At 49.7% G+C, this 26,272-nt stretch overlaps 1 protein-coding gene across 7 annotated transcripts in view; it reads right to left on the bottom strand.

Moving 5' to 3' along the window:
* Window positions 1-18,542: 18,542 nt before the first annotated feature.
* WNT3A (Wnt family member 3A) overlaps window positions 18,543-26,272 on the bottom strand; it is a 106,630-nt gene continuing 98,900 nt past the window's right edge. For all 7 annotated transcript variants that reach the window (XM_068145826.1, XM_068145827.1, XM_068145828.1 and 4 more), the window contains one exon: window positions 18,543-24,763. In XM_068145826.1, the coding sequence (XP_068001927.1) occupies window positions 24,284-24,763 (480 nt within the window). In that variant the 3' untranslated portion in view covers window positions 18,543-24,283. The remainder of the gene's footprint in view (window positions 24,764-26,272) is intronic.

Genomic DNA, 26,272 nt, shown 5'->3' with positions numbered 1-26,272 from the left:
CTCCTCTGCATTCCACAGGGCACTGAGATCAAATGATAGGCAACAGCATTTTTAGAGCAAAAGGAACTGAATATGCTGCTTACATGAAGAGAAGGGAAGAGAATAGAATTAGCCAGGTTGGAAAAGACCTCTGAGATCATCCAGTCCAGCCTATCACCCAGCATCATCTAATCAACTAAACCATGGCTCCAAGCACCCCATCCAGGCTCTTCCTAAACACCTCCAGGGATGGTGACTCCACCACCTCCCTGGGCAGCACATCACAATGGCCAATCTCTCTTGCTGGGAAGAATTTCTTCCTAACATCCAGCCCAAACCTCCCCTGGCACAGCTTGAGACTGGGTCCTCTTGTTCTGCTTGCCTGGGAGAAGAGACCTAACCCCGCCTGGCTACAACCTCCCTTCAGGGAGTTGTAGAGAGCAAGAAGGTCTCCCCTGAGCTTCCTCTTCTCCAGGCTAAGCAACCCCAGCTCCCTCAGCCTCTCCTCACAGGGCTGTGCTCCAGACCCCTCCCCAGCTTTGTTGCCCTCATGAAGCTGCTTATACAGATGCTGCAGACCTAGACTTGCCCCTCTCCAAACTCCCAGGCCTTCTACCATTGTCCCAGCCGAGAAAGAGGTGATTCCACCCAGCTCCTTTCAGTTCTCTCAGCAGCTTCCACTGCAGTCCAGACTCTGAGGCATCAAGAAGAGATTTGTTTGCCTTGTCAGACACATTTTTGGCAGGGGTGGTTTTGTTTTGCCCCGACGAACAGATGGCAGATTCGTTATTGAAGAGGGAGGTGTGGAGGTGCGTGATGGTGCTTCGAGTGAACCCAAGGGCACGGTGCCTCTGAAGGTACAAATCCTCCTGGAGAGCGCCGCCCCAGCAGGGACACGTCCGGGGAGCAGTGCCGTCTGCTTGCAGGGAAGCATTCAGCCAGCAGATGTCCCTCCACGCTCCCCTGGCGAGCGAGGCAGACAGCCCCGGGGCTGGAGTCGTGGGGAAATGCCCATTTACAGACCCTAACTCTGGGCTTTATTAAACGTCGTCTGCCTGGAGCTGGCTTTCATAGAATCAGAGAATGGTCTGGGTTGGAAGGGACCTCCAAAGGTCATCCAGTCCAACCCCCTCTGCAGTCAGCAGGGGCATCCCCCACCAGAGCCCTGTTGAGCCTCACCTTGAATATCTCCAAGGAGATACTCTGCTTCTTAGGTGGATTTTGATGCATCTCCTTGGCTTGAGGAGACTGGGAATAAATGCCCTTTGGAGCTCTGTAGGGCAATGTCTGTTGTCTGCCCGTGGTTGTACATGACAGCACTGCCTGAAGGTTAGGACTAAGGATCATAGAATCACAGACTTGTCAGGGGTGGAAGAGACCTCAAGGATCAGCCAGTTCCAACCCCCTGCCATGGGCAGGGACACCTCACACTACAGCAGGTTGCTCACAGCCACATCCAGCCTGGCTGCAAACACCTCCAGGGATGAGGCTTCCACCACCTCCCTGGGCAACCTGTGCCAGGCTCTCACCACCCTCATGGGGAACAACTTCTTCCTAATATCCAACCTGAATCTACCCATTTCTAGTCTTGCTCCATCCCCCCCAGTCCTATCACTCCCTGACACCCTCAAGAGTCCCTCCCCAGCTTTCTTGGAGCCTCCTTCAGGTCCTGGAAGGCCACAATTAGGTCTCCTCAGAGCTTTCTCTTCTCCAGACTGAACAGCCCCAGCTCCCTCAGTCTGTCCTCATAGCAGAGCAGCTCCAGCCCTCCAGAAGGTCACTTAGGAGGTCAGAGGAGCTTTATGGAAAAGATGGCCCTGAGTGAAGGAGTTTCAAAGTGGAGAGTGTCTAATACAGAGGGGAGCAGTCCAAGAAGGACATCCAAGCATGAATTCAGGGCACGGTAAAGAAGCCTATAGAGGACTCATTTCCAACATGCAGTATCTCTCCAAACTGCTGCTTCCCAAGCTTCTCATCCTTCAGTTCCCCTGGACTGAAACAATCTGGAGTCTAAAGCAGCTTTTGCCTCCCATTTGTTTGGAGACATTTACAGTTAGGGAGCACTGTCTCAGCCTCACATTCTAGAGTGCTCTGAGCAAAAGGGGAAATGGCAGCTTTCTGATGCTGCTGGGAAATGGTACATCTGATTGAAGGAGTTGGGGCTGTTCAGTCTGGAGCAGAGAAGGCTCTGAGGTGACCTCATTGTGCCCTTCCAGTATCTGAAGGGGGCTACAGGAAGGCTGGGGAGGGACTGCTCAGGATCTCAGGTAGTGATAGGACTAGGGGGAATGGAATGAAGCTGGAGGTGGGGAGATTCAGGCTGGAGGTGAGGAGGAAGTTCTTCCCCATGAGAGTGGTGAAGCCCTGGAATGGGTTGTCCAGGGAGGTGGTTGAGGCCCCATCCCTGGGGGTGTTTAAGAGCAGGCTGGATGAGGCTCTGGCCAGGCTGACCTAGTGTGGGGTGTCCCTGCCCATGGCAGGGGGGTTGGAACTAGCTGATCCTTGTGGTCCCTTCCAACCCTGACTGATTCTATGATACTATGATCTGGAATAAGTAAGTGCAGCTTCACCTGTCCTCACCAACTCTGACTGACTTTGCTTCCCAATGGGACAGGTGATGTTCTTCTCCTCAGTAGCCAGTCTCAGCAGGTTAGGAATGAAATGCCCCAAAGCATTTTCTCTTCTCTTTCCCACAGTGCATTCATGATTTTCCTTAAACACTTTGGTAGGAGCTGAGTTTGTGGCACTTGCAGAGTTCCAGCCCCTTAAATCTACTCTTCAAAGCCACTCCCTCAATTCAGATTTACAACCAAGCTCCTGAATCTGGCACTGAAGCCCTTCTCCCCTGGCAATGAAGAGACAGGAGATGTGATGACTGTGGACCTGAAAGAGGTGGCCACTCACCATGGCTGGCATGCTCTGAAAGACTCCTTGCTCAGGAAGGCTTAGCAAGAGGAGTGCTAGGTTCGAGCTCCCCAGATTCCTGCTAACCACAGAGCCAAAATCCAGCTGACTCAACTCCAAGCTTTTGTGCTTCTTCAGCAGCTGAGTAGGCTCTGTTCAGATTGCTCCCATTAAGGATATGTTTTAATGGTCTGGACAGACATTGAGGTCATCTTTTTTAAATCAGAAATGAGATTTGGTGTGGTGTCCTCAGCCACAAATCTCTTGCTGGTTAGAAGTGGCCTTCACTTTTCATCTCCTGTGATTATCAGGAGCTTATCCTGCTTGTGGAAAGCACTGTAGGCTTCTCAGGAAGAGCTATTGTTGGCCCAGGAGCTGGTATGTAAAGCTGTGGGGTTCAAAGGGAATTAAATTAGCCTCTATAAACCAATTTTGAATGATATGTGCATTTTCTTCAGTGTTTAAGGCTCCCTTGGGTACTTTTTTCTGTGTTCTAGCTCACAGTTGAGGCTCCTGCAAATTTGAGGTGAGGCTTGCAAGCTTGGAAGGGTTTCATCAGCCCTGATTTACACCTCTAAAAGCCAGATGCCCAGGTCCAAGTTAGTCAGCCCAGGCTTGCTTTGCAGTCAAGGCAGAAGAGAATCACCCTTAGGGTGAGATTCAGCTCATAAAACAGACATCCAAGGTAGGTGATGCAAATCACTTGCTGGACATGTCCCATTCTCTCTGTTGGCTGGAAAGGTTTGGCTGCCTTTTAATCTTTTGGAAGCTAAGGTGGGATGACCACGGTCTTCAGCTGCTTTTTCTTTTTCCAGCCAGCCAGACTGAAAGAATAGCTCACCCTTTCCATTCCCCTGAGAGCCATTCTCCCCTTGAAGTGCAGAAGCAACCTCAGTCTCCCCCAGGTTTGTTTCATGGACCTTTACATTCCAGCTGTGCTGGATCAGACAGCAGGTTGAGTTTGCCCTGTCTCCTGTTTCTGGCAGAGGCCAAGAGTGGGTGCCTGGGCAAGAACAGGACAAGCAGAGGGTGATAGTTCCACTGGCAGACACCCAACTCCCAGCAAGACCTGCCTGGGATTTCTGATAGAGGAGCTCTGGGTTTGGGTGTGAAAACTTCCCTCATCCCTTCTGCCTCAGTGCTTTTTGACTGGTTCATCTTCATCTTCAGGTCAACTGCAATATCCACAGCTCCCTGTGGCAGAGATTTCCACTGCCAAGCTCTGTCCCACGAGAAGAAGCACTCTTCTGTGTTGTTTCCCACCTGCTCATGGCAGTGGGTATCTGCTAGTTTTACTGCTGTGAGAAGTGGTGAGTATTTATCCTGTGCTCACCTTTCAACCCTTTTGGTCTGGCTGCTCCAAGGGTTTCTTTTGCAGCTCATGCCAGCTTGCACCCCATGGCCTGTGCTTACAGAGCAGTTCCCATCTCCTTCATGCCAGCAGGGCATAACCACATGCTTGGTGAGCTAGCAGAACTGTAGCTGTTATTACCATTGTTATTGGCTTGCACTAATTCCAAGCCACAACTGCAAAAAAGTAATTTCCTGCACATGACATGGCTGATAAATGGTGCTAGGAGCTGGACCTCCCTTTTCTCCAGTCAAACCAGACATTCCTACTGACTTGATGCTGGTTTTGCTTCCAGATGACTTGCAAGACATCTGCTTGCCATGGACAGACAGCTTTGTGGCCTCCTTGGTTGTGGCTACTGAAAGAGTGGCTCAGGCAGCCTGCAGCAATGGCTAGGAGCTGGGTTTATTTATCAGCATCATTGATGGATGTAGACAGGGTTAAGCAGGAGTGGGTCACTTGGAGATCTTTAGGACAGGGCCCACCACCTTGTTCTGCCTTGCACATAACCTAGCCCTTGGGGTGGCCTTCAGCTATGATGAGCACCACAGACACCATCACAGAATCATGGAATCAATAAGGTCGGAAAAGACCTCAAAGATCATCAAGTCCAACCTGTCACCCAACACCTCCTGACTAACTAAACCATGGCACCAAGTGCCACAGCCAGTCCCTTTTTGAGCACCTCCAGGGATGGTGACTCCACCACCTCCCTGGGCAGCACATTCCAGTGGCCAATCTCTCTGCCTGGGAAGAACTTTCTCCTCACCTCCAGCCTAAACCTCCCCTGGCACAGCTTGAGACTGGGTCCTCTTGTTCTGGTGCTGGTTGCCTGGGAGAAGAGACCAACCCCCACCTGGCTACAACCTCCCTTCAGGGAGTTGGAGAGAGCAAGAAGGTCTCCCCTGAGCCTCCTCTTCTCCAGGCTAAGCAACCCCAGCTCCCTCAGCCTCTCCTCACAGGGCTGTGCTCCAAACCCCTCCCCAGCCACGTTGCCCTTCTCTGGACACATTCAAGTGCCTCAATGTCCTTCTTAAATTGAGTGGCCCAGAATTGGATCCAGCTCTCAAGGTGTGTCCTAACCAGTGAAAGGAGTATGGTTATGGCTGAGACTACCATCAGGCCATGACACCTAGAACTCACTGTGTTCCTTGGATATCAAAACATCTAATTAAAGGTAAAGACAGAAACAAACAAACAGCAATTGAACAAAGTTGTGCAGCCAGCCCCTTAGCTGTGTTTTATTCCACATGAATTTGGAGTGTCTGCTGCCTTTTAATGTGTAACCTTCCTTGTCCCCTCAGGAACATCTGCTGCTAAGGTGAGGTGTGTGGAGCACTCCCTACCAGCCTGTAAGAGCAGCTGGGGAACTTACTCAGAGCTCTTGAGGACCACTCAGCTGTCATTCATTAACAAGTCTAGAGGTTAGTTCCTTGCCAACCCTCCATGTGCCAAACTCCTTTTGGGTGAGTGCCATGCCTGGGGGACGGTGCTCCCACTCCATGGGTGAAGCAGTAATGAGTGTGATTATTGATTTAGCTGTTAATAGCAGCCAGAGTCCTTCCCTTACCCCCTTCAGGACTCTTTGCTTGTCCTGCCCTCCACACTTCATCGAGAGACCCTACTGCAACCTTCCAGTACCTGAAGGGAGCCTTCAGAAAGGCTGGAAAGGGACAGGTTATGAAGGCAATGATTTTAGAATAGAAGAAGCTTAGGCTGGAGGTGAGGAGAAAGTTCTTCACAGAGAGAGTTGTTGGCCATTGACATGTGCTGCCCAGGGAGGTGGTGGAGTCACCATCCCTGGAGGTGTTCAAAAAGGGATTGGATGTGGCACTTGGTGCCATGGTGTAGTAGTCAAGAGGTGTTGGATGACAGGTTGGACTTGATGATCTCAAAGGTCTTTTCCAGCCTTATGGATTCTATGATTCTAAGAGAGTAGATTTAGGTTGGACATTGGGATGGGATGGGATGGGATGGGATGGGATGGGATGGGATGGGATGGGATGGGATAGAATAGAATAGAATAGAATAGAATAGAATAGAATAGAATAGAATAGAATAGAATAGAATAGAATAGAATAGAATAGAATAGAATAGAATAGAATAGAGGAGGAAGTTCTTTACTGTGAGGGTAAAAGAACAGTGGAACAGAATGCCCAAGGAGGTAGTTGAAACCCTGTCCTGTTACACAAGATGAGGCTCAAGAGGTCTCAGGGCAACCTGATGGAGCCCATCCTGTAGGATGCTCCTGCTCACTGCAGGGGGTTGGGCTAGATGACCTTTGGAGGTCCCTTCCAACCCAAGCCATTCTATGCTTCCATGATTCTAGTGCCCCAATGGCCACTGCCCAAAGCATGCCTGGAGAGAACCCTCTCCTTCAAAGTCCAGTCTGCTGTTCTGGTCTAGGAGGACAAATCTGGAAGCTGAAGCCATCTGCTAGGAGTTCGAAGGGGCTGTGTCTCGTCAGAGTCTGTGTGCAGAAGGGATAATCTTTGTCAAAGAACTCACTCATCTTCCTGCACATTGACTAGCCCAAGGCTCCTGTGACGGGCTCTGCTGTGACAGTCTCTGCTGTGGCAGGCTCTGCTGTGACAGGCTCTGCTGTGATCTTGGGTCTGGAGAGTGGGTGGAACCCAAGTGACTTCGTCATTTGGAGAGCACTTGGAATTCAGGTGCGTGGCTTGGTGAGGGAGCGGTATGAGGAAGAGAGGGAGCAGCCATCCCAGAGGAAGCATTTCTCCTCTGAAAAGCACAAAATTGCAGTCAGGTTGCTCAAGACTAGACTGGAGCTATCAGTCACTCAGGAATGGCTGGTGACTCAGCTGGGATCCTGGCTGCAGGTTCAACTCTCTGTCTGATAGGGAGGGGAGCTCTGCACTTGGACTTTCATATGCTGCCAAGTTGTCCTTGCTTGTGAGATCCTTTTCTCACTGAAGCTATCCCTCTTTGCATAAAGGCCTTAGTATTTCCAGGATGAAAGACACTGCCTGCATAATCCATCAGCATTGATTAGGACAGAAAAAACAGGTTCAAGACTCTCCTGGGATGCCTGCATGAAGGCAGTTGTCAGTACAAGTTGGCAGCCCACCACCATTACCTCTGCTCTTTCCCACACAGGATCACAGAATTGCTTCAGCTGGAAAAGACCTCTAAGATCATCAAGTCCAGCTGCTGACCTAACACCACCATGGCCATTAAACCATGGCCCAAAGTGCCATGTCTACACATCCTGTAACCCTGGAGTCTCCTTCTCTGGACTCTTTCAAACCTGTCTGTCTGTGTGTCTGTGTGGACTGCCCTAGGTGAACCTACTTTGGCAAGGGGGTTGGACTTAGACTGCCCTAGGTGGACCTACCTTGGCAGGGGGGTTGGACTCAATGATCTCCAGAGGTCCCTTTCTGTGATTCCAGGGATGGTGACTCCACCACCTGCCTGTGCAGCCTGTTCCAATGCCTGACCACCCTTTCAGTAAAGAAATTGTTCCAAATATCCAAGCTAAACCTCCCCTGGCACAACTTGCACTGATGTTGCAGGATTGGGAGGGACCATGGCCTCACATATCTTGGGGAGAAAACATCATTAAGCCATGTTATTCCCCAGAGCTCAGGTGCTTGGGGTGACAACACAGCCTTGCTGCACCTTCTCTCCCCCAAAACACCAGATGAACTTTAGGGTGTTGGGATGCTCAGGAAGCAGGGAGAGTAGAACAAGCAGGAGCAGGGAAGTCATTCTGCCTTGTGCTCAGCACTGCTCAGGCCACACCTTGAGTCCTGTGTCCAGTTCTGGGCTTCTCAGTTTAGGAAAGATGTTGAGCTGCTGGAAGGTGTCCAGAGAAGGGCAACAAAGCTGGGAGGGGTCTGGAGCACAGCCCTGGGAGGAGAGGCTGAGGGAGCTGGGGTTGCTTAGCCTGGAGAAGAGGAGGCTCAGGGGAGACCTTCTTGCTCTCTCCAAATCCCTGCAGGGAGGTTGTAGCCAGGTGGGGGTTGGTCTCTTCTGCCAGGCACCCAGCACCAGAACAAGAGGACACAGTTTCAAGCTGTGCCAGGGGAAGTTTAGGCTGGAGGTTAGGAAGAAGTTCTTCCCAGCAAGAGAGATTGGCCCTTGGAATGTGCTGCCCAGGGAGGTGGTGGAGTCACCATCCCTGGAGGTGTTTAAGAAGAGACTGGCTGGGGTGCTTGGTGCCATGGTTGAGTTGATTAGATGGTGCTGGGTGAGAGGTTGGACTGGATGATCTCAAAGTTCTTTTCCAACCTGGTTAATTCTATTCTATTCTATTCTATTCTATTCTATTCTATTCTATTCTATTCTATTCTATTCTATTCTATTCTATTCTATTCTGTTCTATTCTATTCTATTCTATTCTATTCTATTCTATTCTATTCTATTCTGTTCCTTTGTAAAAGGTCAGATCCAGAGCCCAGACCTGGTGCAGAAGGCTGGGAAAGCCTATTCTACCCTTGCAGTCCTTGCATGAAACCATCTTGCAGAGCGACTGAGCTGACCTCACCTTAACACCACCACCAAGTTCATTAGTTAACACTTCACCTGTTGACACTCGCAGGCAAATCCCAGACCGGATTGTAGCCCTCTGGAATGCAAATCTGGCTATGTGCCTCCAAATGACTGTGTGATGGAGGAGGGGGGAGAGGGGGGATAAAAAAAACCCCTGAATCCACACCTGCAAATAAAAGAGATCAGTAAGCAAATTCCAGAGCCAGGCTGGGTAGCAATGAGATGGCAAAGCTTTCAAATTAGGCTGGGTCAAAGCTTATTTCTTTATGGCCTGGTTAGCTGCTGGTTAGGAATTGCTTTCAGCTGGTTTTCACAGCTTCAAAGGATGTTCTCTTGAACTGATTGCTCAAGCGGGATCCAACTTGCAGATGAAGACATTGAAACGTAGGCAGCAGCATGCAGGGTGCTGCCTACCTGTGCTCAGAGAGCCCAAGCCCCCAGGACACCCAGTGGAGGTGGAATTTTCAGTCTGCTTGCCCAAACACAGGTGGTCCAGCACCATCCTGGCCTGGGTCAGCAGTAGTGTGGCCAGCAGGAGTAGGGAAGTGATTGTCCCCCTGTGCTGGGCACTGGTGAGGCTGCACCTTGAACCCTGGGTTCAGTTTTGGGCCACTCACTACAAGGAGGTCATTGAGGGGTTGGGACAGGTCCAGAGAAGGGCAATGATGCTGGTGGAGGGTCTGGAGAACAAGGGGCAATGAAGCTGGGGAAGGGTCTGGAGAACAAGGGGCAATGAAGCTGGGGAAAGGTCTGGAGAACAAGGGGCAATGAAGCTGGGGAAAGGTCTGGAAAACAAGGGGCAATGAAGGTGGGGAAGGGTCTGGAGAACAAGGGGCAATGAAGCTGGGGAAGGGTCTGGAGAACAAGGGGCAATGAAGGTGGTGGAGGGTCTGGAGAACAAGGGGCAATGAAGCTGGGGAAGGGTCTGGAGAACAAGGGGCAATGAAGCTGGGGAAAGGTCTGGAGAACAAGGGGCAATGAAGCTGGGGAAAGGTCTGGAAAACAAGGGGCAATGAAGGTGGGGAAGGGTCTGGAGAACAAGGGGCAATGAAGCTGGGGAAGGGTCTGGAGAACAAGGGGCAATGAAGGTGGTGGAGGGTCTGGAGAACAAGGGGCAATGAAGCTGGGGAAGGGTCTGGAGAACAAGGGGCAATGAAGCTGGGGAAGGGTCTGGAGAACAAGGGGCAATGAAGGTGGTGGAGGGTCTGGAGAACAAGGGGCAATGAAGCTGGGGAAGGGTCTGGAGAACAAGGGGCAATGAAGGTGGTGGAGGGTCTGGAGAACAAGGGGCAATGAAGCTGGGGAAGGGTCTGGAGAACAAGGGGCAATGAAGCTGGGGAAGGGTCTGGAGAACAAGGGGCAATGAAGCTGGGGAAGGGTCTGGAGAACAAGGGGCAATGAAGGTGGTGGAGGGTCTGGAGAACAAGGGGCAATGAAGCTGGGGAAGGGTCTGGAGAACAAGGGGCAATGAAGCTGGGGAAGGGTCTGGAGAACAAGGGGCAATGAAGCTGGGGAAGGGTCTGGAGAACAAATCTTGTGAGGAGTGATTGAGGGATCTGGGATCATCTAGACTGATGAAAAGGAGGCTGAGGCTCTGTGAAGCTCCCAGCAAGGAGGCTGTAGTGAGGTGGGGGTTGGTCTCTTCACCTAGTACCCGGTGATAGAATGAGAGGAAGTGGCCTCAAGTTGCACCCACCAGGGAAGGTTTAAGATTGGGTACTGGGAAAAATTTCATTGCTGCACGAGTGGTCAGGCATTGGAAGAGGCTTGCCCAGGGAGGTGATGGAGCCACCATCCCTGGAGGTGTTAAAGAAATGCGTGGCCATGGCACTTTGGGGCATGGTTTAATGGCTATGGTGGTGTTAGGTCGATGGTTTCATAGTTTCATAGTTTCATTCAGGGTTGGAAGGGACCACAAGGATCATCTAGTTCCAACCCCCCTGCCATGGGCAGGGACACCCCACACTAGATCAGCCTGGCCAGAGCCTCATCCAGCCTGCTCTTAAACACCCCCAGGGCTGGGGCCTCAACCACCTCCCTGGACAACCCATTCCAGGGTCTCACCACTCTCATGGTGAAGAACCTCCTCCTCCCCTCCAGCCTGAATCTCCCCACCTCCAGCTTCATTCCATTCCCCCTAGTCCTGTCACTACCTGAGATTCTGAGAAGTCCTTCCCCAGCCTTCCTGTAGGCCCCCTTCAGGTACTGGAAGGCCACATTTTGTCTTCCATAACATCAGGTTGTACTCTGTGATCTTGGAGGTCTTTCCCAGGTGAAACAATTCCATGCTTCCATGGCACTGTTGTGTCATTCCTCTGGCTATCTGCCTGCCACTCCAGAAAGACAGGGATCTCCCAAGGGGTCTGTAGCATCATGTGTACCAAACCTGTATGATATTGCAGATGCCTTAAGGGATCTGAGGCAGCACTCAGACCTCATGGTGAAGTGAGTCCCTCATTAGACTTCATTACCAGTAATGGGAACTTGAAAGTCAGAGCTCAAAGCCAGTTAAATTGGGTTCAGTTCCCTTGACTGGTGTCTACTGCCTTGTGACATGGCTTGGGGTATCTGAGACATCTTCCTGAGGGCTGAAACACTTCTATGAAGAAAGGAGAGCTGGAGTAGTTCAGCCTGGAGAAGAGAAGGCTCCAGGGAGACCTCCTTGTGGCTTTTTGGTACTTCAAGGGGGACTGTAAGATGAGGACAGTTGCTTTAGCAGGATCTCTTTTGACAGGGCAAGGGATGATGGTTTTAAACTAAGAGAGGAAGATTTAGTCTAGGGGGAAGAAAGACATTTTTGATGCTGAGGGTGGTGAAATGCTGGCCCAGCTTGCTCAGAGAGCTGGCAGATGCCCCATCCCTAGAGCCATTTCAGGTGAAGCTGCTTGGGTCTCTGAGCAGCCTGCTGTAGTTGAAGATGTCCCTGCTGGCTGTGGGGTGCTTGGACTGGGTGACCTTTACAGATCCCTTCCAAGCCAAAGCATTCTAGGATTTGATGGTTCTGGGAGCTGCCTAACGTAGCACAGACTCACATGAGACCTGGGGAGGTTCTCAAACAGCACCTGGAGGACAGACAGAATACTCCAGATCACAAAATGCCCAGAGGACATCCATATGGCTCTGTGTGGTTCTGTGGGCACCTGCATTCGTGTGTTTGAATCTGGGAGCTGAATCCCAGCTCCTTGTAAGCAGTGAAGCCTGTGTGGCAAGTCTGCACCTTTGGGAGGCTTTGGAAGCCTTCTTCACATGCAGAGCTATCTGACTATGGGTGGTTTGTTTCCACCAGAGTGGTGCACAAGGACTTTTTGGGGGGCTCTCAGAAGTATTGGGCTCAACTTTGCATGCACAGATCAGTTTGCACCTGTGCCACGACCCAAAACTGGCCTGAGTATGAGACTGGGAAACCAGGCAGGAGAGATGCAGCTGGGAAAATGATCAGGAGAGATGCAACAGAAAGCAGTCAGGAGAGATGCAACAGAAAATGATCAGGAGAGATGCAACAGAAAGCAGTCAGGAGAGATGCAACAGGGAAAGCAGTCAGGAGAGATGCAACAGAAAATGATCAGGAGAGATGCAACAGGGAAAATGATCAGGAGAGATGCAACAGAAATTGATCAGGAGAGATGCAACTGGGAAAATGATCAGGAGAGATGCAACAGAAATTGATCAGGAGAGATGCAACTGGGAAAATGATCAGGAGAGATGCAACAGAAATTGATCAGGAGAGATGCAACTGGGAAAATGATCAGGAGAGATGCAACAGAAATTGATCAGGAGAGATGCAACTGGGAAAATGATCAGGAGAGATGCAACAGAAATTGATCAGGAGAGATGCAACTGGGAAAATGATCAGGAGAGATGCAACAGAAATTGATCAGGAGAGATGCAACTGGGAAAATGATCAGGAGAGATGCAACAGAAATTGATCAGGAGAGATGCAACTGGGAAAATGATCAGGAGAGATGCAACAGAAATTGATCAGGAGAGATGCAACTGGGAAAATGATCAGGAGAGATGCAACAGAAATTGATCAGGAGAGATGCAACTGGGAAAATAATCAGGAGAGATGCAACAGAAATTGATCAGGAGAGATGCAACAGAAATTGATCAGGAGAGATGCAACTGGGAAACGAGTCAGGAGAGATGCAACTGGGAAAATGATCAGAAGAGATGCAACAGAAAGCAGTCAGGAGAGATGCAACTGGGAAAGCAGCCAGGTTTTGCTTGGGAGCAGTGTAGCCAGTACTGATTTTTCTGCTGGGAATCCAACCTCTGGCCAGGTCCAGTGCACTGCTCCTCAAAGAAGCATGGAGCTCTCAACTCTGCTTCTTACAAGGAAGTTAGCTGCCTGCTTACCTGCTTGCTTGTGTGCATGTCAAGTAATTAAATTGTGCTTGGGAATGAGAATACAGAACACAGGACACAGAAGTAACCAGGTTGGAAAAGAACTTTGAGATCATCCAGTCCAACCTATCACCCAACACCATCTGATCAACTAAACCATGGCACCAAGTGCCTCAGCCAGGCTGGTTTTAAACACCTCCAGGGATGGGGACTCCACCACCTCCCTGGGCAGCACATTCCAAGGGCCAATCTTTCTTGCTGGGAAGAACTTCTTCCTAACATCCAGCCTAGGTTAGACCCTTCTGCTTATCAAGCAGCTTCCACCTGACAGTGGAACAGTTGTAGGTGACTTCTGGGTGGCTTCTTTAGGCATGAACTTAGGCTGCCATGAGCAAAGGCCACTGCCTTGGCAAACTGTGACCATGGTTAGGCTGTGCTGCCAGCTCATAGAGGGAGAAAGAAGTCTGTTCCACAAAAGAGAAGCCTTCTAGATTTCCCCTAACCATGAAGAAGAGTCCAGGTGATGGGGCAGCAATAGGTTCTCAGCAGTAGATTTTCCTCTGTAGTTCACAGAAGGGGTTAATAGGATGCACCAGGTAAGGGTGACTGAGTTGTCCACTCTTCTCTTAGTTCTTTTTCTTGCTTCAGCTCAGAAAAAAGGCTCTTGCCAAAGCTGGCAGGGCAGGCAGCACAGCTTCACAAACACACTTATCTCAAGTGCTCTTTAATAAGAATGTTTGTCATTTATTTCTGGAAAATATGCTGAGTCTGGAATGCTGAAAGCTCTCCCTGGTGTTTGAGCTGGGTTGCTCAGAGCAAGGTGTGGATGTCTGGCTGCAGGGAGGATGTTCTTCCTGGGACATCACCTTCTGGGGATGTTCTTTCTCATAGCAAAGATGCCTCTGATGGTTGGTTGGTTGGTTGTGGATGTGCTGATTTAGAGTCTCTTGAGAAGAAAACAAAGGCTCCCAGGGGCATCAAGTCCAACCATCAACCAAACACCGCCATGACCATCAAATCATCTCCCCAGGTGCCATGTCTACACATTTCTTGAACACCTCTGGCCCCAGCCACCTCCCTGGGCAGCCTGTTCCAACCCCTGACCACTCTTTAGTAAAGAATTTTTTCCTACTCTTGAATCCAAACCTCCCCTGGTGAAACCTGAGGCCATTTCCTCTTGTTTCACTTCATAGAATGGCTCAGGTTGGAAGGCACCATAGAGATCATTTGCTCCAGCCTCCCCAACATGGGCAGGGACACCTCTCAACTAGGCTTGGCCACTCTAGGCCTCATCCAGTCTGGCCTTGGACACCCCCAGGGAGGAGGAATTCCACAGCCTCACCTGGGCAGCCTGTTCCAGGGTCCCACGACCCTTGTACTGAAGATCTTCTTCCTAAGATCCAATCTAACCCTACTCTCCTTCAGTTTAATGCCATTCCTCTTGTCCTGTTTGCTGTACACCCTTATGAAAAGTCCCTCTCCAGCCTTCCTGTAGGATCCCTTCAGGTATTGGAAGGCAGCTCTAAGGTCCCCTAGGAGTTTTCTCATCTCTAGGCTGAACAACCATGCTCACAGCAGAGGTGTTCCAGCCCTGGGATCATCATCATCTCATAGAATCATAGAGTCAATAAGGTTGGAAAAGTACCTCAGAGATCATCAAGGTCCAACCTGTCACCCAACACCTCCTGACTAACTAACCCATGGCTCCAAGTGCCACAGCCAATCACTTTTTGAACACCTCCAGTGATGGAGACTCCACCACCTCCCTGGGCAGCACATTCCAATGGCCAATTCTCTCTTGCTGGGAAGAACTTCCTAACCTCCAGCCTAAACTTCCCCTGGCACAGCTTGAGACTGTGTCCTCTTGTTCTGGTGCTGGGTGCCTGGGAGAAGAGACCAACCCCCACCTGGCTACAATCTCCCTTCAGGGAGTTGTAGAGAGCAAGAAGGTCTCCCCTGAGCCTCCTCTTCTCCAGCTAAGCAACCCCAGCTCCCTCAGCCTCTCCTCCCAGGGCTGTGCTCCAGACCCCTCCCAGCTTGGTTGCCTTTCTCTGGACATGTTAAAGAGTCTCAATATCTTTCTTAAATTGAGAGTCCCAGAGCTGGACACATGGTGTGGCCTAACCAGTGCTGAGCACAGGGCACAAAGACCTCCCTGCTCCTGCTGGCCACACTCTTCCTGATTGCAGGCCAGGATGCCATTGGCCTTCTTGGCCAGCTGGACACACTGCTGGCTCATGTTCAGCCTACTATCAACCACTACCCCCAGATCCCTTTCTGCTGGCTGCTCTCCAGCCACCCTGTCCCAAGCCTGTAGCACTGCATGAGGTTGCTGTGACCACAGTGCACTTCATCCCATGATATGAAGTATCACCCTGGTGGAGGGATGGGGGAAAAAGACTCAAAGCCAGCTTAAAATGAATGCTTTTGTTTTTTGTTTTTTGTTCTTTTTTTTTTTCTCTTTTAAATTTTCATTATAAAGTTAACATATCTATCAAACTTAACTGTAACAAAAAAAAACACCCACCCCACAACAACAAAACAAACCCCAAACAGTTACAAGACATCTCTAGTGTGCTGTCAGTAGAAAACAGGGTACAAGCCAATATGGAGGTCACAAGCACAAACAGCAGAGCAACAACACTGTCCCACGGGAGTTATTCTGCAAATAATACTCTTGCTAATATATACATTTATTCATGAAATAAATAATCATAACAACAACCAAAAGGGAAAGAATCATCATCATCATCAGGCTTAACAAAAATACTGAGGGGGGGGGAACAGGAAAAAGAAGAGGAGAGAAGAGGAGAGAAGAGGAGAGGAGAGAGAGAGAAGAGGAGAGAAGAGGAGAGAAGAGGAGAGAAGAGGAGAGAAGAGGAGAGAAGAGAAGAGAAGAGAAGAGAAGAGAAGAGAAGAGAAGAGAAGCAGAGAAGAGAAGAGAAGAGAGAGAAGAGGAGAAGAGAAGAGGAAGAGAAGAGAAGAGAAGAGAAGAGAAGAGAAGAGAAGAGAAGAGAAGAGAAGAGAAGAGTAAGAGAAGAGAAGATAGGATGAGGAGAGAGAGGAGAGGAGAAGAGAGGAGAGGAGAAGAGAGGAGAAGAGAGGAGAGGAGAAGAGAGGAGAGGAGAAGAGAGGAGAAGAGAGGAGAGGAGATGAGAGGACGAGGAGGAAGAGAGGGGAGGGGAAGGGAAGGGAAGGGAAGGGAAGGGAAGGGAAGGGAAGGGAAGGGAAGGGAAGGGAAGGGAAGGGAGAAGGGAAGGGGAAGGGAAGGGAAGGGAAGGGAAGGGAAGGGAAGGGAAGGGAAGGGAAGGGAAAGGAAGGGAAGGGGAAGGTAAGGGAAGGGAAGGAGGGAAGGGAAGGGAAGGGAAGGGAAGGGAAGGGAAGGGAAGGGAAGGGAAGGGAAGGGAAGGGAAGGGAAGGGAAGGGGAAGAAAGAAAAGAAAAGAAAAGAAAAAAGAAAGAAAAGAAAAGAAAAAGAAAAGAAAAAGAAAAGAAAAGAAAAGAAAAGAAAAGAAAAGAAAAGAAAAGAAAAGAAAAGATAAGAGAAAAGAAAGAAAAGAAAAGAAAAGGAAAAGAAAAGAAAAGAAAAGAAACAGAAAAGAAAAGAGAAAAGGAAAAGAGAAAAGAAAGAAAAGAAAAAGAAGATAGAGAAGAAAACAAAGGGAGGGGGGAAGGGAGAATCCTACTTTGTACAATAGCTTTGGAATTTCAGGTTGTATCATACATGCAGGCTGTACAAAGGGGGTGGTGGGTGGGGTTGAGGGCAGGGGAAGGCTTGGGAAGGGTTACAGACAGTGATGTTAGCTTTGAAGGAGGTGATGTAATCGGGGCAGACAGTCTGTGGGAAGGGAAAGCAACAACAGCACCACACAAAAAAGGAAGAAGAAGAAACCCACCCACAAGAAGATACTTGTCCTTGACTGCTGGACAAGCACGTTTTGTACCGTGGGGGGAATCCCCTGGGGTGCTGCAGGTCTGTGGTTTATGTCTTCCACACTGCTGGTGGGCTTGTCAGATAGTCCAAAAGCTATGACAGGTCTTGTTTGGGCAGGTTCTGTCCCTGGGAGCGACAGAAAGCAATGCCCTAAGAGACAGAGCAAGTCGGTCTCCGCTGAGATTAAGAGGGGTAAGGCTGAACTTGCAGGCAGTAAGGGGCAGGCAGTAAGGGGCAGGCAGTGGGGCAAGGCAAGAGGTTGTTTTGACAACTGGTCAAATGCAGGGCAGTGGGGAGAATCTCATCACACACAGGAGGAGTATTGGACGCCTTGGGAGCCTGCCTCGAAACGACTCAGGCCTCAGAGGCTTTCTGAGTGGGGACAGCTGAGAGGCAAGGGCACGTTGGGAAGGGGCTGTGATTGGAATGCTGCCTTCCCTCAGAAGCTTGGGTGATGCTCAGCCTATGTCTGTAGCAGAAGTGCCTTCAGGATGTTTGGTGGAGTGGAATGAATAATGAGCAATAAATAAATACTAATAAATAATAATAATAAACTTGGAAAAGGAAGGAAAGCAAGGAAAGCCTCCTCACAGTTTGCTCACTCTCCACTGCCATGCAGGGCTGTCCAAGACCTCCCCTGGTCCACAGAACATGTGTAAGGAAAACAAGGCCTACAGAGACAAGTGGGGGGTGACCAAGTCATGCATCTGCCTTCAAGTCTCTAAAGACATGAGTTAGGCATCAGTAAGTGGGATCCAGCTCACAGATCAAGACACACGCTTGTAGGTGGACCACAAGAGTGTGTCTCCATGTGAGTTAGACCACCCCAGATCTGATGAGCTGGTCAGCAGCCAGTGGAGTCCAGAAGGTGGTTCAGCTTGACCTGCAGTGGACACAGATTTGGCCAGCAGAATTGTTCTCTAGCCTCCACTGTTTATCGACCTGGAGCTCCACTGAGTTGCTCATTCACAGGCATTTATTGCTACCTAAGATGCCCCTGGGGTTTCTGAAGCATCTGCATGGATCCTGCAGATACCCCATGGGCCTTAAGGGAAGCCCAGACTCTTCCAGAGTAGCTTCTAGAGTCAGTGGGGTACCCTGGAGCATCCAAATGGCTTTGGACACCAGTCTTCAATAACTCAGTTTCAAGCCCAGATGCTGTGTTCAGACAGCTGGGAGCCCATCATTGAGCTTGTGTGGGAGTTCAGCACCCAGCTCACTTGGAGGTACCTGGATTCCAGCACCTGCCTTTGCATTCAGAATTCTACCCCAGGTACCACTGCCTGGGGAGTTAACTACAGGCCTGTTGTTTGTGCTTGACAAAATCTCCCCCAGCTTGGTGGAGATGCAGCAGAGACACCTCTGGGAACTGCAGCAAAGTGGAGGTAGAGTGATAAAGACATTGGAAGTGTCAGGATGGGGGCTAAAACATCCCTTTCTCAAAACAGAGGCCACTGGAGCTTCCATTGTCCCACTAAATGGAAGTATCTGCACCCCTGGAGCCTGAGGCAGTGAGGGTTGTGTCCCCTTGATGAGAAGTGGTGAGCTATAGATCAGTTACTTTTGTGGGAGCACAGAAGACAGGAGGCATGAGCTTGGAGTGAAGCCATGAGTGAAACAGTTTAGGCAAACAGCAAGACAGATCCCTCTGCTGCTGCCCAGGGAGGGAAGGGAAATCTAGCAAGAGGTTCTCCCACATTAAGCAGTCCCTCCTGTAACAGCCAAGGTTTAGCTTGGAGGGAGGTAGAAAGTAGGAGGCATACAGCTATGAAGAAGAGAAGGGATCTCATCCTACCCAGCTCACCTTCACTCCCATTGTCTAAGGCTCTCTCTCTAACTTCCTGTCCAAGCAGCTGCTTGGACACAAACCTGACAGACCCAAGTGAGCATCCCACTCATTTGCTACATCACTGACATCAGAGCTTTGCCTTCTCAGCAGCAGCCTCAGCTCTGCAGCAGGTCTCTGGAAGACTCAGGAGTAACTTTCCTCTGGGCAGCTCATTTAACCAGGTATGATAACAGTTTGATCTGGTGCCTCCTCATGGCCCTGTTTTGTCCTCCCAAAACAATATCATCAAGGCATCAAAGAGAAGCCTGGAGCAATTTCCACAGTGCAAGACCTAGGACTGGATGCACAACTCCTAGCTCCTGCAGGGTACTGATGCTGTGACCCTGAATATCCCCAAGAACATCAAAGCCCAGACATTCAGCACTGAGACCTCTCTTGGAAGCTTAAAAAAGAAGTGACCCAAAGCTCCTAACCTTTCTCCTGTATTTGAATTCAGGGATGGGGACATGAAGACACACAGTGCAGATATTACAATCCAGGGACATCCCTGTGGTAACAGATCTGAGTGCACTGAAAACATCAAAAACATTCCAGCTGCAGTGGCTCTCTGAGGTTTGCTAATGCAGAAGACCTACAAGGTTCAGCTAAGACAGCGACACTTCTGCCTTCAGGGCTGGTGTGGCTGAGTGGGAGGATCCTGTACCATCTTGCACGTTGTGGTGTGGTTGCCTCTGCCCTTCCCTCCCCCAGATTCAATCCTGACTGCTTTAGTTCTGCACATGAAGCCCCTTGTAAGGAGTGAAAACCACGCTGGAGACTTCAGGGTGCTGTGGAGGAGACTGTCAGTGTTGACAGGGGTCAAGAAATAGGAAGTGTCCTGCATTTCCCTCCCCAGGGTTCTGTCTGTTCGTTTGTTGTGGTTGGGTTTTGTTTTTTTTCTCTGAGAAAGAGAAGTCCCCAAATTCTAAAACTAAACCAAAACAAGAAAAAATAAGACAAAAAGAAGCTCCTAAACTTTGCATTTCTTTCATAGAAAGAAAAGAGATGAGGTCAAATTCACCCCTCACAGGTAACTCCACTGACTTTAGTGAGGTTGGATGTGGAACTGTCCAGCTAAAGGAGAGGTTGGATAGCAGCATGCAAGAGGCTGGAATTCTGTTTCTTTCTGTGTTGCTTGGTTGGATGCCATCATCTCCCTTTACCCTGGGACTGCCAGACACATCCCCAACACAAACCAGCTGCCTGAGGACAAACCTCAGCAGAGGCAAAGGCTGAAGGGAAGAGCACCATGGGTCGTGGAGGTTGAGTTGGCCACCTCCAGTTTGTGGGAAGTGTTCTTTCCCTTTTGACTCTGGGCTGGTGCATGACCCAGCTCAGCTGAGATGGAAGGAAAGTTCTGATGGAAAACAGGTGAGCTACTCAGTTGACTACACATGGACATCTTGTGCCGTTTTGGACACCCCATAATCCGTGACACATCTTCCCAGGTTTCAGACTTGGGAATCTCGTGTCATTAAAGCGACAGCTGGGTCCCAATGGGATGTTGTAGGGCATCAAAAATCTCACCAGATGCTTGTAGTGTTGAGTTAAACCCTAGCCCCCCTTGGTAAGGAAGGCTCTGTTTTCACAGCATGGCAGAACCTGAGGCAGAAGGTGGCTCTGGGTTGTATTCACACCACCTCCTAAAAGAGGCCCAGTGTAGACATGATAGTGTGTAGGAAGGGATGACACCTCACCCACCATGGACTCAACCTTTTGTACCAGTGGAGTGGCAGGCCTGCCCTCAGACACCTGGGGTGGGCAGTGGTGTGGGACTTGAGCTTTCCAGAGACACTTGCTGGATTCATGTGTATTAGGTAGTGATGGCCCAGCTCCCTTCTCTAAAGTCCTGGGGTCAAACACAGGCCCAGCCCATGCACTCAGCAGACCTCTAGCAGGCTCTTTCTCTTCCATCCTCATGGATGGGCAGAGACAGATCCAGGACTAGGACCCTCAGATGCACTTGGGGAGATAAACAGAGTTCACACAGACATTTTTCAGTGACTTTAGTAGCAGCTACTCAATCCCTTACATCATAGCATCATGATGGATAACCAATTACATAATAAACCCAAAGAAATATGCATAGGCTTTGTTCAAAATCCCTTGAATAGGGTGGAAGTCCCCCACCACTGAGCTGTTTCAAGCCTGACCCCAGCTCTGAATGAAGGAATACAACTTCCAGCCCATCTCAGCTGACGATCAGATTGCATCTTCACCTCCTTGACTCATGGTGGACTTCACATCATCAGACTGTATCCATCATCATCTTGTATGAGCTCAGCAGCTAAAGTCAGAGGAAAGACAGATGTACACCCAGAGGGCAATTTACCAAGCATAGCTTAGATACCATCCTAGGCTATAATGAATCACCTTCTGGACTTGTTCCTTTCTTGCCATTGATCCTAGCAGAACACTAGAGAAGCAGCTTAGAGTAGGTGCCATGGCCAGAAGAAATAAACTCCACTGCTGCAGTCAAAATCTGTCCACCTTAAGAGGCAATTGCTCAGCAAATGCCTAGTTTGTTTCCCACCCCCCCCCGCCGTGCTTCCCAAAGTGCTTCACCTGATAGTGATGTTGGTCTTGGATCTGATGCAGAAGCAGAAACAGGGGGTGTTGGCCTGCTGTGGATGGGTTGGGGGCAGTCCAGCTTCCATGCATCGAAGACAAATCCTTCAACCCATTTCTTCACTGATATGGTATGAAAGAAAGCAGTTTGAAACCACCTTGCTTAAAAATGTCAGAGTGAAGCGAGTTGTGGGGGTGAGCCTGCTGGAGTCAATGGATTGAGGTCTTCCCTTCTCCCATCTTTTCCAGTTCATCAATATCTTCCACCACCTCTGTGGTTTTCTTCAGCCTTTGCTTTCTTGACAGCTTGTGTTTGAGTGTTGGTCATTGGGGCAATTTCCCCTTGCAGTGGCTTCCTCCTGTTTGCTCTGATGATCAAGTTTGCCTTTCTTTGTCCCCAGACTGCAGCACAAAGATCAGTCCTACCTCCATTCATTGGTGTATCTTTCTCCCAGCTTTTAGTGACCTCTTGCTCTCTGCCAGCTGGTGTGTGTGCACCCCTTGGGTGCAATTTTGCAGGTACAGATACAACTGATTGGTCTTCTCTCCATTTTTGTCTTTCTCTCTCTTGATCACTGCCTCTCTCCTTCCTTCCTCTCCGTGTCTCTGCTCTCATTTTCGTGGCAGCTTCTCTTTGCAGAGCATTGATAGAAGTGCCTCCATCAATAAGCAGAGCTTGCTTGTGCCCTTGGGCACAGCCCTGAGGCATAAGGGTGATGCATAAAGTGCACCAGCCTAGGAGTAGTCCCAGGCGACGCCGTGACTCAGAGTCAACCCTTGGAGGCATCATTTCCTCCTGTTTTCTCTCTGAAGGGATTAAGCTCTGTTTATTCCCTGCCTCTTCTGCATACTCCCTCCTTTGGTTCCCAGGAGTAAGCTGACATGCAGGGAAAGAAGAGAACTCAGATATCTCTATATAGACACCCAGGTTTGAAGTAGCCAACACTCATGATTATATTGCCATGAAAAACCTCTTCTGGGACACGGGGACTTAGATGCCCAATTTCCCTTCCTGTACTGAAGAGAAAGCAAAAATGCCAATCCACTGTCCTTTTCCCAAGATAGGAACCCAAACATATGAGGAAAGCAAGGAGGGGACAGGACAGGTGCAGCTGAGGTTCATGTTTGGTTCATCACTCCTTTATACCAGTATCTAACACGAGTAACTCTAGCAGTGTTGTAAATACCCAGGTGATGGTCTGAAGCTCACACCTGATGCCCACATGGCTGATGTAAGCCTTGATGTCCATGAAGGAGGTGAGAGCCATTTCTGTAAACTAGCAATCCTGATCTGAAATCAGAAGTAGAGCAGCATGCAAAAATGGGAAGTCAGAGGGGAACAGCAGAGATGGGCCAGCTCTGCAAAACTGAGACTGGCCTCTCTGTCCAAACTTGCCTAAGTTCAGGTTCAGAGTCTGGCTGTTGTGCATTTTAGCCTGTGCCACTTGTAGGGAATGGCTGTAGAAATAGGGTGTGGAACAAAATTTGGCTCGAGTCTGAAACGGTTCCAGGCTGTGGGGGGTGATGAGGGTGGGTTGGTTCACCATCACGTCAATTAATGGGTGAGGAGCAGTCCTTCAGAGTCATGTTCCTCACAAAGTTGTGGTCTAAGGCTTTTGCTAAGTGCCCAGAGGGTACAGGAGGTGCAGAGAGCAGATGGACTAAGTGCACTTTCCACTGCTGCTGCTGACTTTCTCTAAGGAGATGGGAGAGGTAAACGCTTCCCTTTTCCTCCTCTGCAAGAGCAAGCTGGGGTGAGGAGGAGCTGGACGTCCTGTGCCCAGCAACCAGTGTCCAGCCCCAGCACACTTGCTCTGCACCACATGTTTCCAAGGAAGACTCATTGGCTGAGCCATGTACTAGGCCACAGCTGGAGCAACATCTCTGTTCATGGGACTGTCTCCTCCTCAACACCCAGACCAAGTCCTCTTCACTTCACATCTCAGGCACTGAGCTTTGCCATTCCATGAGCACCACCTGCGTGCCCACAGGGCATTTGCAGGAAACCATCAACAATTCTCTCTCTTTCCCTCCTTCTCCTCCTCCCTCTCTACAGGAGTCACTGAATCCTGTGTCAAGTCTGTCAGAAGCTACTCGGAAGATTCACTCAAAGGCTGCCCACTGTAGGGAGCAGTCTGTTCTGGATTTGCAGACTTCTCTGGATCCAGGGTAAAACAAAGGAGCATTTGCCTGGTTTAAAAAAATAATAATAATAACAATAATTAAAAAAAAAATCATTAATTTATTCTGCTTTTATTTCTTTTGCTGCTGTTGTTGTTGCTCATATTCTACAGAGTCTGGCCATTGAGGGTATGCAGGCAGACAGTCAGGAAGCTTCAGTGCTGCTGTCCAGCACAGCCTCTGCCTGGCTGAGGGCAGAGGAGCTATGCAAGGAGATGCAAGTCTTTCCAAGGGCACTTAGTCACAGGAGTCACTTCAGGTGGCTGAGAGCAGAGCAAATCCATCCTTTCGCTGCTGCTCTTCCTTCCAGCTCTGCCTGGCTGGTGGGATGAAAAACCTCTGTCCCCTAGGGGAGGCCTCGCTGGGGTGGAACTTGGGTGCGTGCCGGGTGTCCCTCAGCAGAGCCCAGAAGTCATTCGGCCCTATTCTATCCAACCACTTTTAGCCTTTCTTGTCCTTTGCTTTGAAGTTTTTTTCTCTTTTTAATTTTTTTTTAATTTTTTTTTTTTTTTAAAAAAAGAGTTTTTTTATCCTTTTAATATTTATATATATATATATATATATATATAAAACAACAAAGAGTGAGACTGCTCTCATGGCTGAGAGAAGTCAGCGGAACCTCAGCGGAAGCAGGCTGGAATGGGTTTCTGCCCTGGGAGCCCGGCGCAGGGCTGCGCCTCCCCTTATTTGCACGTGTGGACGTCGTAGACTCGTATGCACTCCTGGCAGCGGACGTAGCAGCACCAGTGGAAGATGCAGTGGCACTTCTCCTTGCGTTTCTCAGTCCTCGTGTTGTGGCCCCGGCCGCAGCACAGCAGGTCGCAGCCGTCGATGCCGTGCGAGGTGACGTTGCAGATCCTGTCGCGGGTGCCGAAGGAGCCGGTCTCGGGGTTGGGCTCGCAAAAGTTCGGCGAGTTCTCGTAGTACACCAGGTCCTTCTCGGTGGGGGCCTTGAAGAAGTTGTATTTGGGCCTGAGGGTCTCGACCCAGCCGCGGGACTCTCGGTGCTTTTCCACCACCATCTCGGAAGCGCTGTCGTACTTGTCCTTGAGGTAGTCGCCGATGACCCTGAAGTCCGGCTGGGACCACCAGCAGGTCTTCACTTCGCAGCTGCCGGAGAGGCCGTGGCACTTGCACTTCAGGTGCATCAGCTCAATGATGGACTGAAGAAAAAGAGGAGAGGAAGGGCCAAGAAGAAGGAAGACGTTATTAGCTTGCAAGTAAAACACACAGTTCATTCGGCTCTCCAGCCAGGGCTTCCTGCAGACCTCTGGTCTTTTCAGGGATGCGAATGGAATGGAATGGAATGGAATGGAATGGAATGGAATGGAATGGAATGGAATGGAATGGAATGGAATGGAATGGAATAGAATAGAATAGAATAGAATAGAATAGAATAGAATAGAATAGAATAGAATAGAATAGAATAGAATAGAATAGAATTGAATTGAATTAACCAGGTTGGAAAAGACCTTTGAGATGATCCAGTCCAACCTATCACCCAGCACCACCTAATCAACTAAACCATGCAACCAAGCACGCTATCAAGTCTCCTCCTAAACACCTCCAATGATGGTGACTCCACCACCTCCCTGGGCAGCACATTCCAATATTCCAATGGGCAATCACTCTCTCTCTGTAGAATTTCTTCCTAACCTTCAGCCTGAACCTCCCCTGGCACAGCTTGAGACTGTGTCCTCTTGTTCTGGGGCTGGGTGCCTGGGAGAAGAGACCAACCTCTGCCTGTCTACAACCTTCCTGCAGGGAGTTAGAGAGAGCAAGAAGGTCTCCCCTGAGCCTCCTCTTCTCCAGGCTAAGCAACCCCAGCTCCCTCAGCCTCTCCTCACAGGGCTGTGTTCCAAAACCCTCACCAACTTTGTTGCCCTTCTCTGGACACCTTCCATCAAGTCAACCTCCTTCCTAAACTGAGGGGCCCAGGACTGGACACAGGACTCAAGGTGTGGCCTAACAAAAACCTCAGACTTCAACATAAAACACCAGCCTGGAATAAATGGGAAGGTGATTATTGATCCCAGAGGCTTGCTATATGTTTTTACCTCTCATGAATTTGGTCCCGAGGTTTCTACGAGGTGTTGCCCTCCAGTCCTTGGAGGTGGGAGACAAGCCTTATGCAACTGACTTGATAATCTGCCTTTTCAGACTGATCAGCAAATTTCTGGGTACGTGAACAGACTAGTGCCAGCCTGAGTCCAAGAGATATGCCATGAATCAGCACCTTGATGCTCACCAGGTGCTTTCCTGTGTTATTTACGGAGTATCACCCGCCGCAGAGCAGCTTGTAATTAGCAAGGAGAGAGAACCACAAGAGCTTTGGTTCATGTAATCATGCTGAACTTAATCAAAGCTCCTGGCAGAGCGGAAGGGTTTGAGTTCATAGGGGAACTCACACCAAACACTGCCCATGGCTCAGGTTTAGAATCATAGAATCAATAAGGTTGGAAAAGAACTCAGAGATCATCGAGTCCAACCTGTCACCCAACACCTCATGACTAACTAAACCATGGATTCAAGTGTCACATCCAAACCCTTTTTGAACACCTCCAGGGATGGTGACTCCACCACCTCCCTGGGCAGCACATTCCAATGGCTAACAGCTCTTTCTGTGAAGAACTTTCTTCTCACCTCCAGCCTAAACTCCCCCTGGCACAGCT

This window comes from Melanerpes formicivorus, unplaced genomic scaffold (assembly GCF_026170545.1).
Source record: "Melanerpes formicivorus ecotype bairdi unplaced genomic scaffold, bMelFor1.0.p_v2 SCAF_13, whole genome shotgun sequence".
In the NCBI taxonomy this organism is placed as follows: domain Eukaryota; kingdom Metazoa; phylum Chordata; class Aves; order Piciformes; family Picidae; genus Melanerpes; species Melanerpes formicivorus.
The sequence above is the reverse complement of the archived record's forward strand: the minus strand, read 5'-3'. Positions and strand labels throughout refer to the sequence as shown.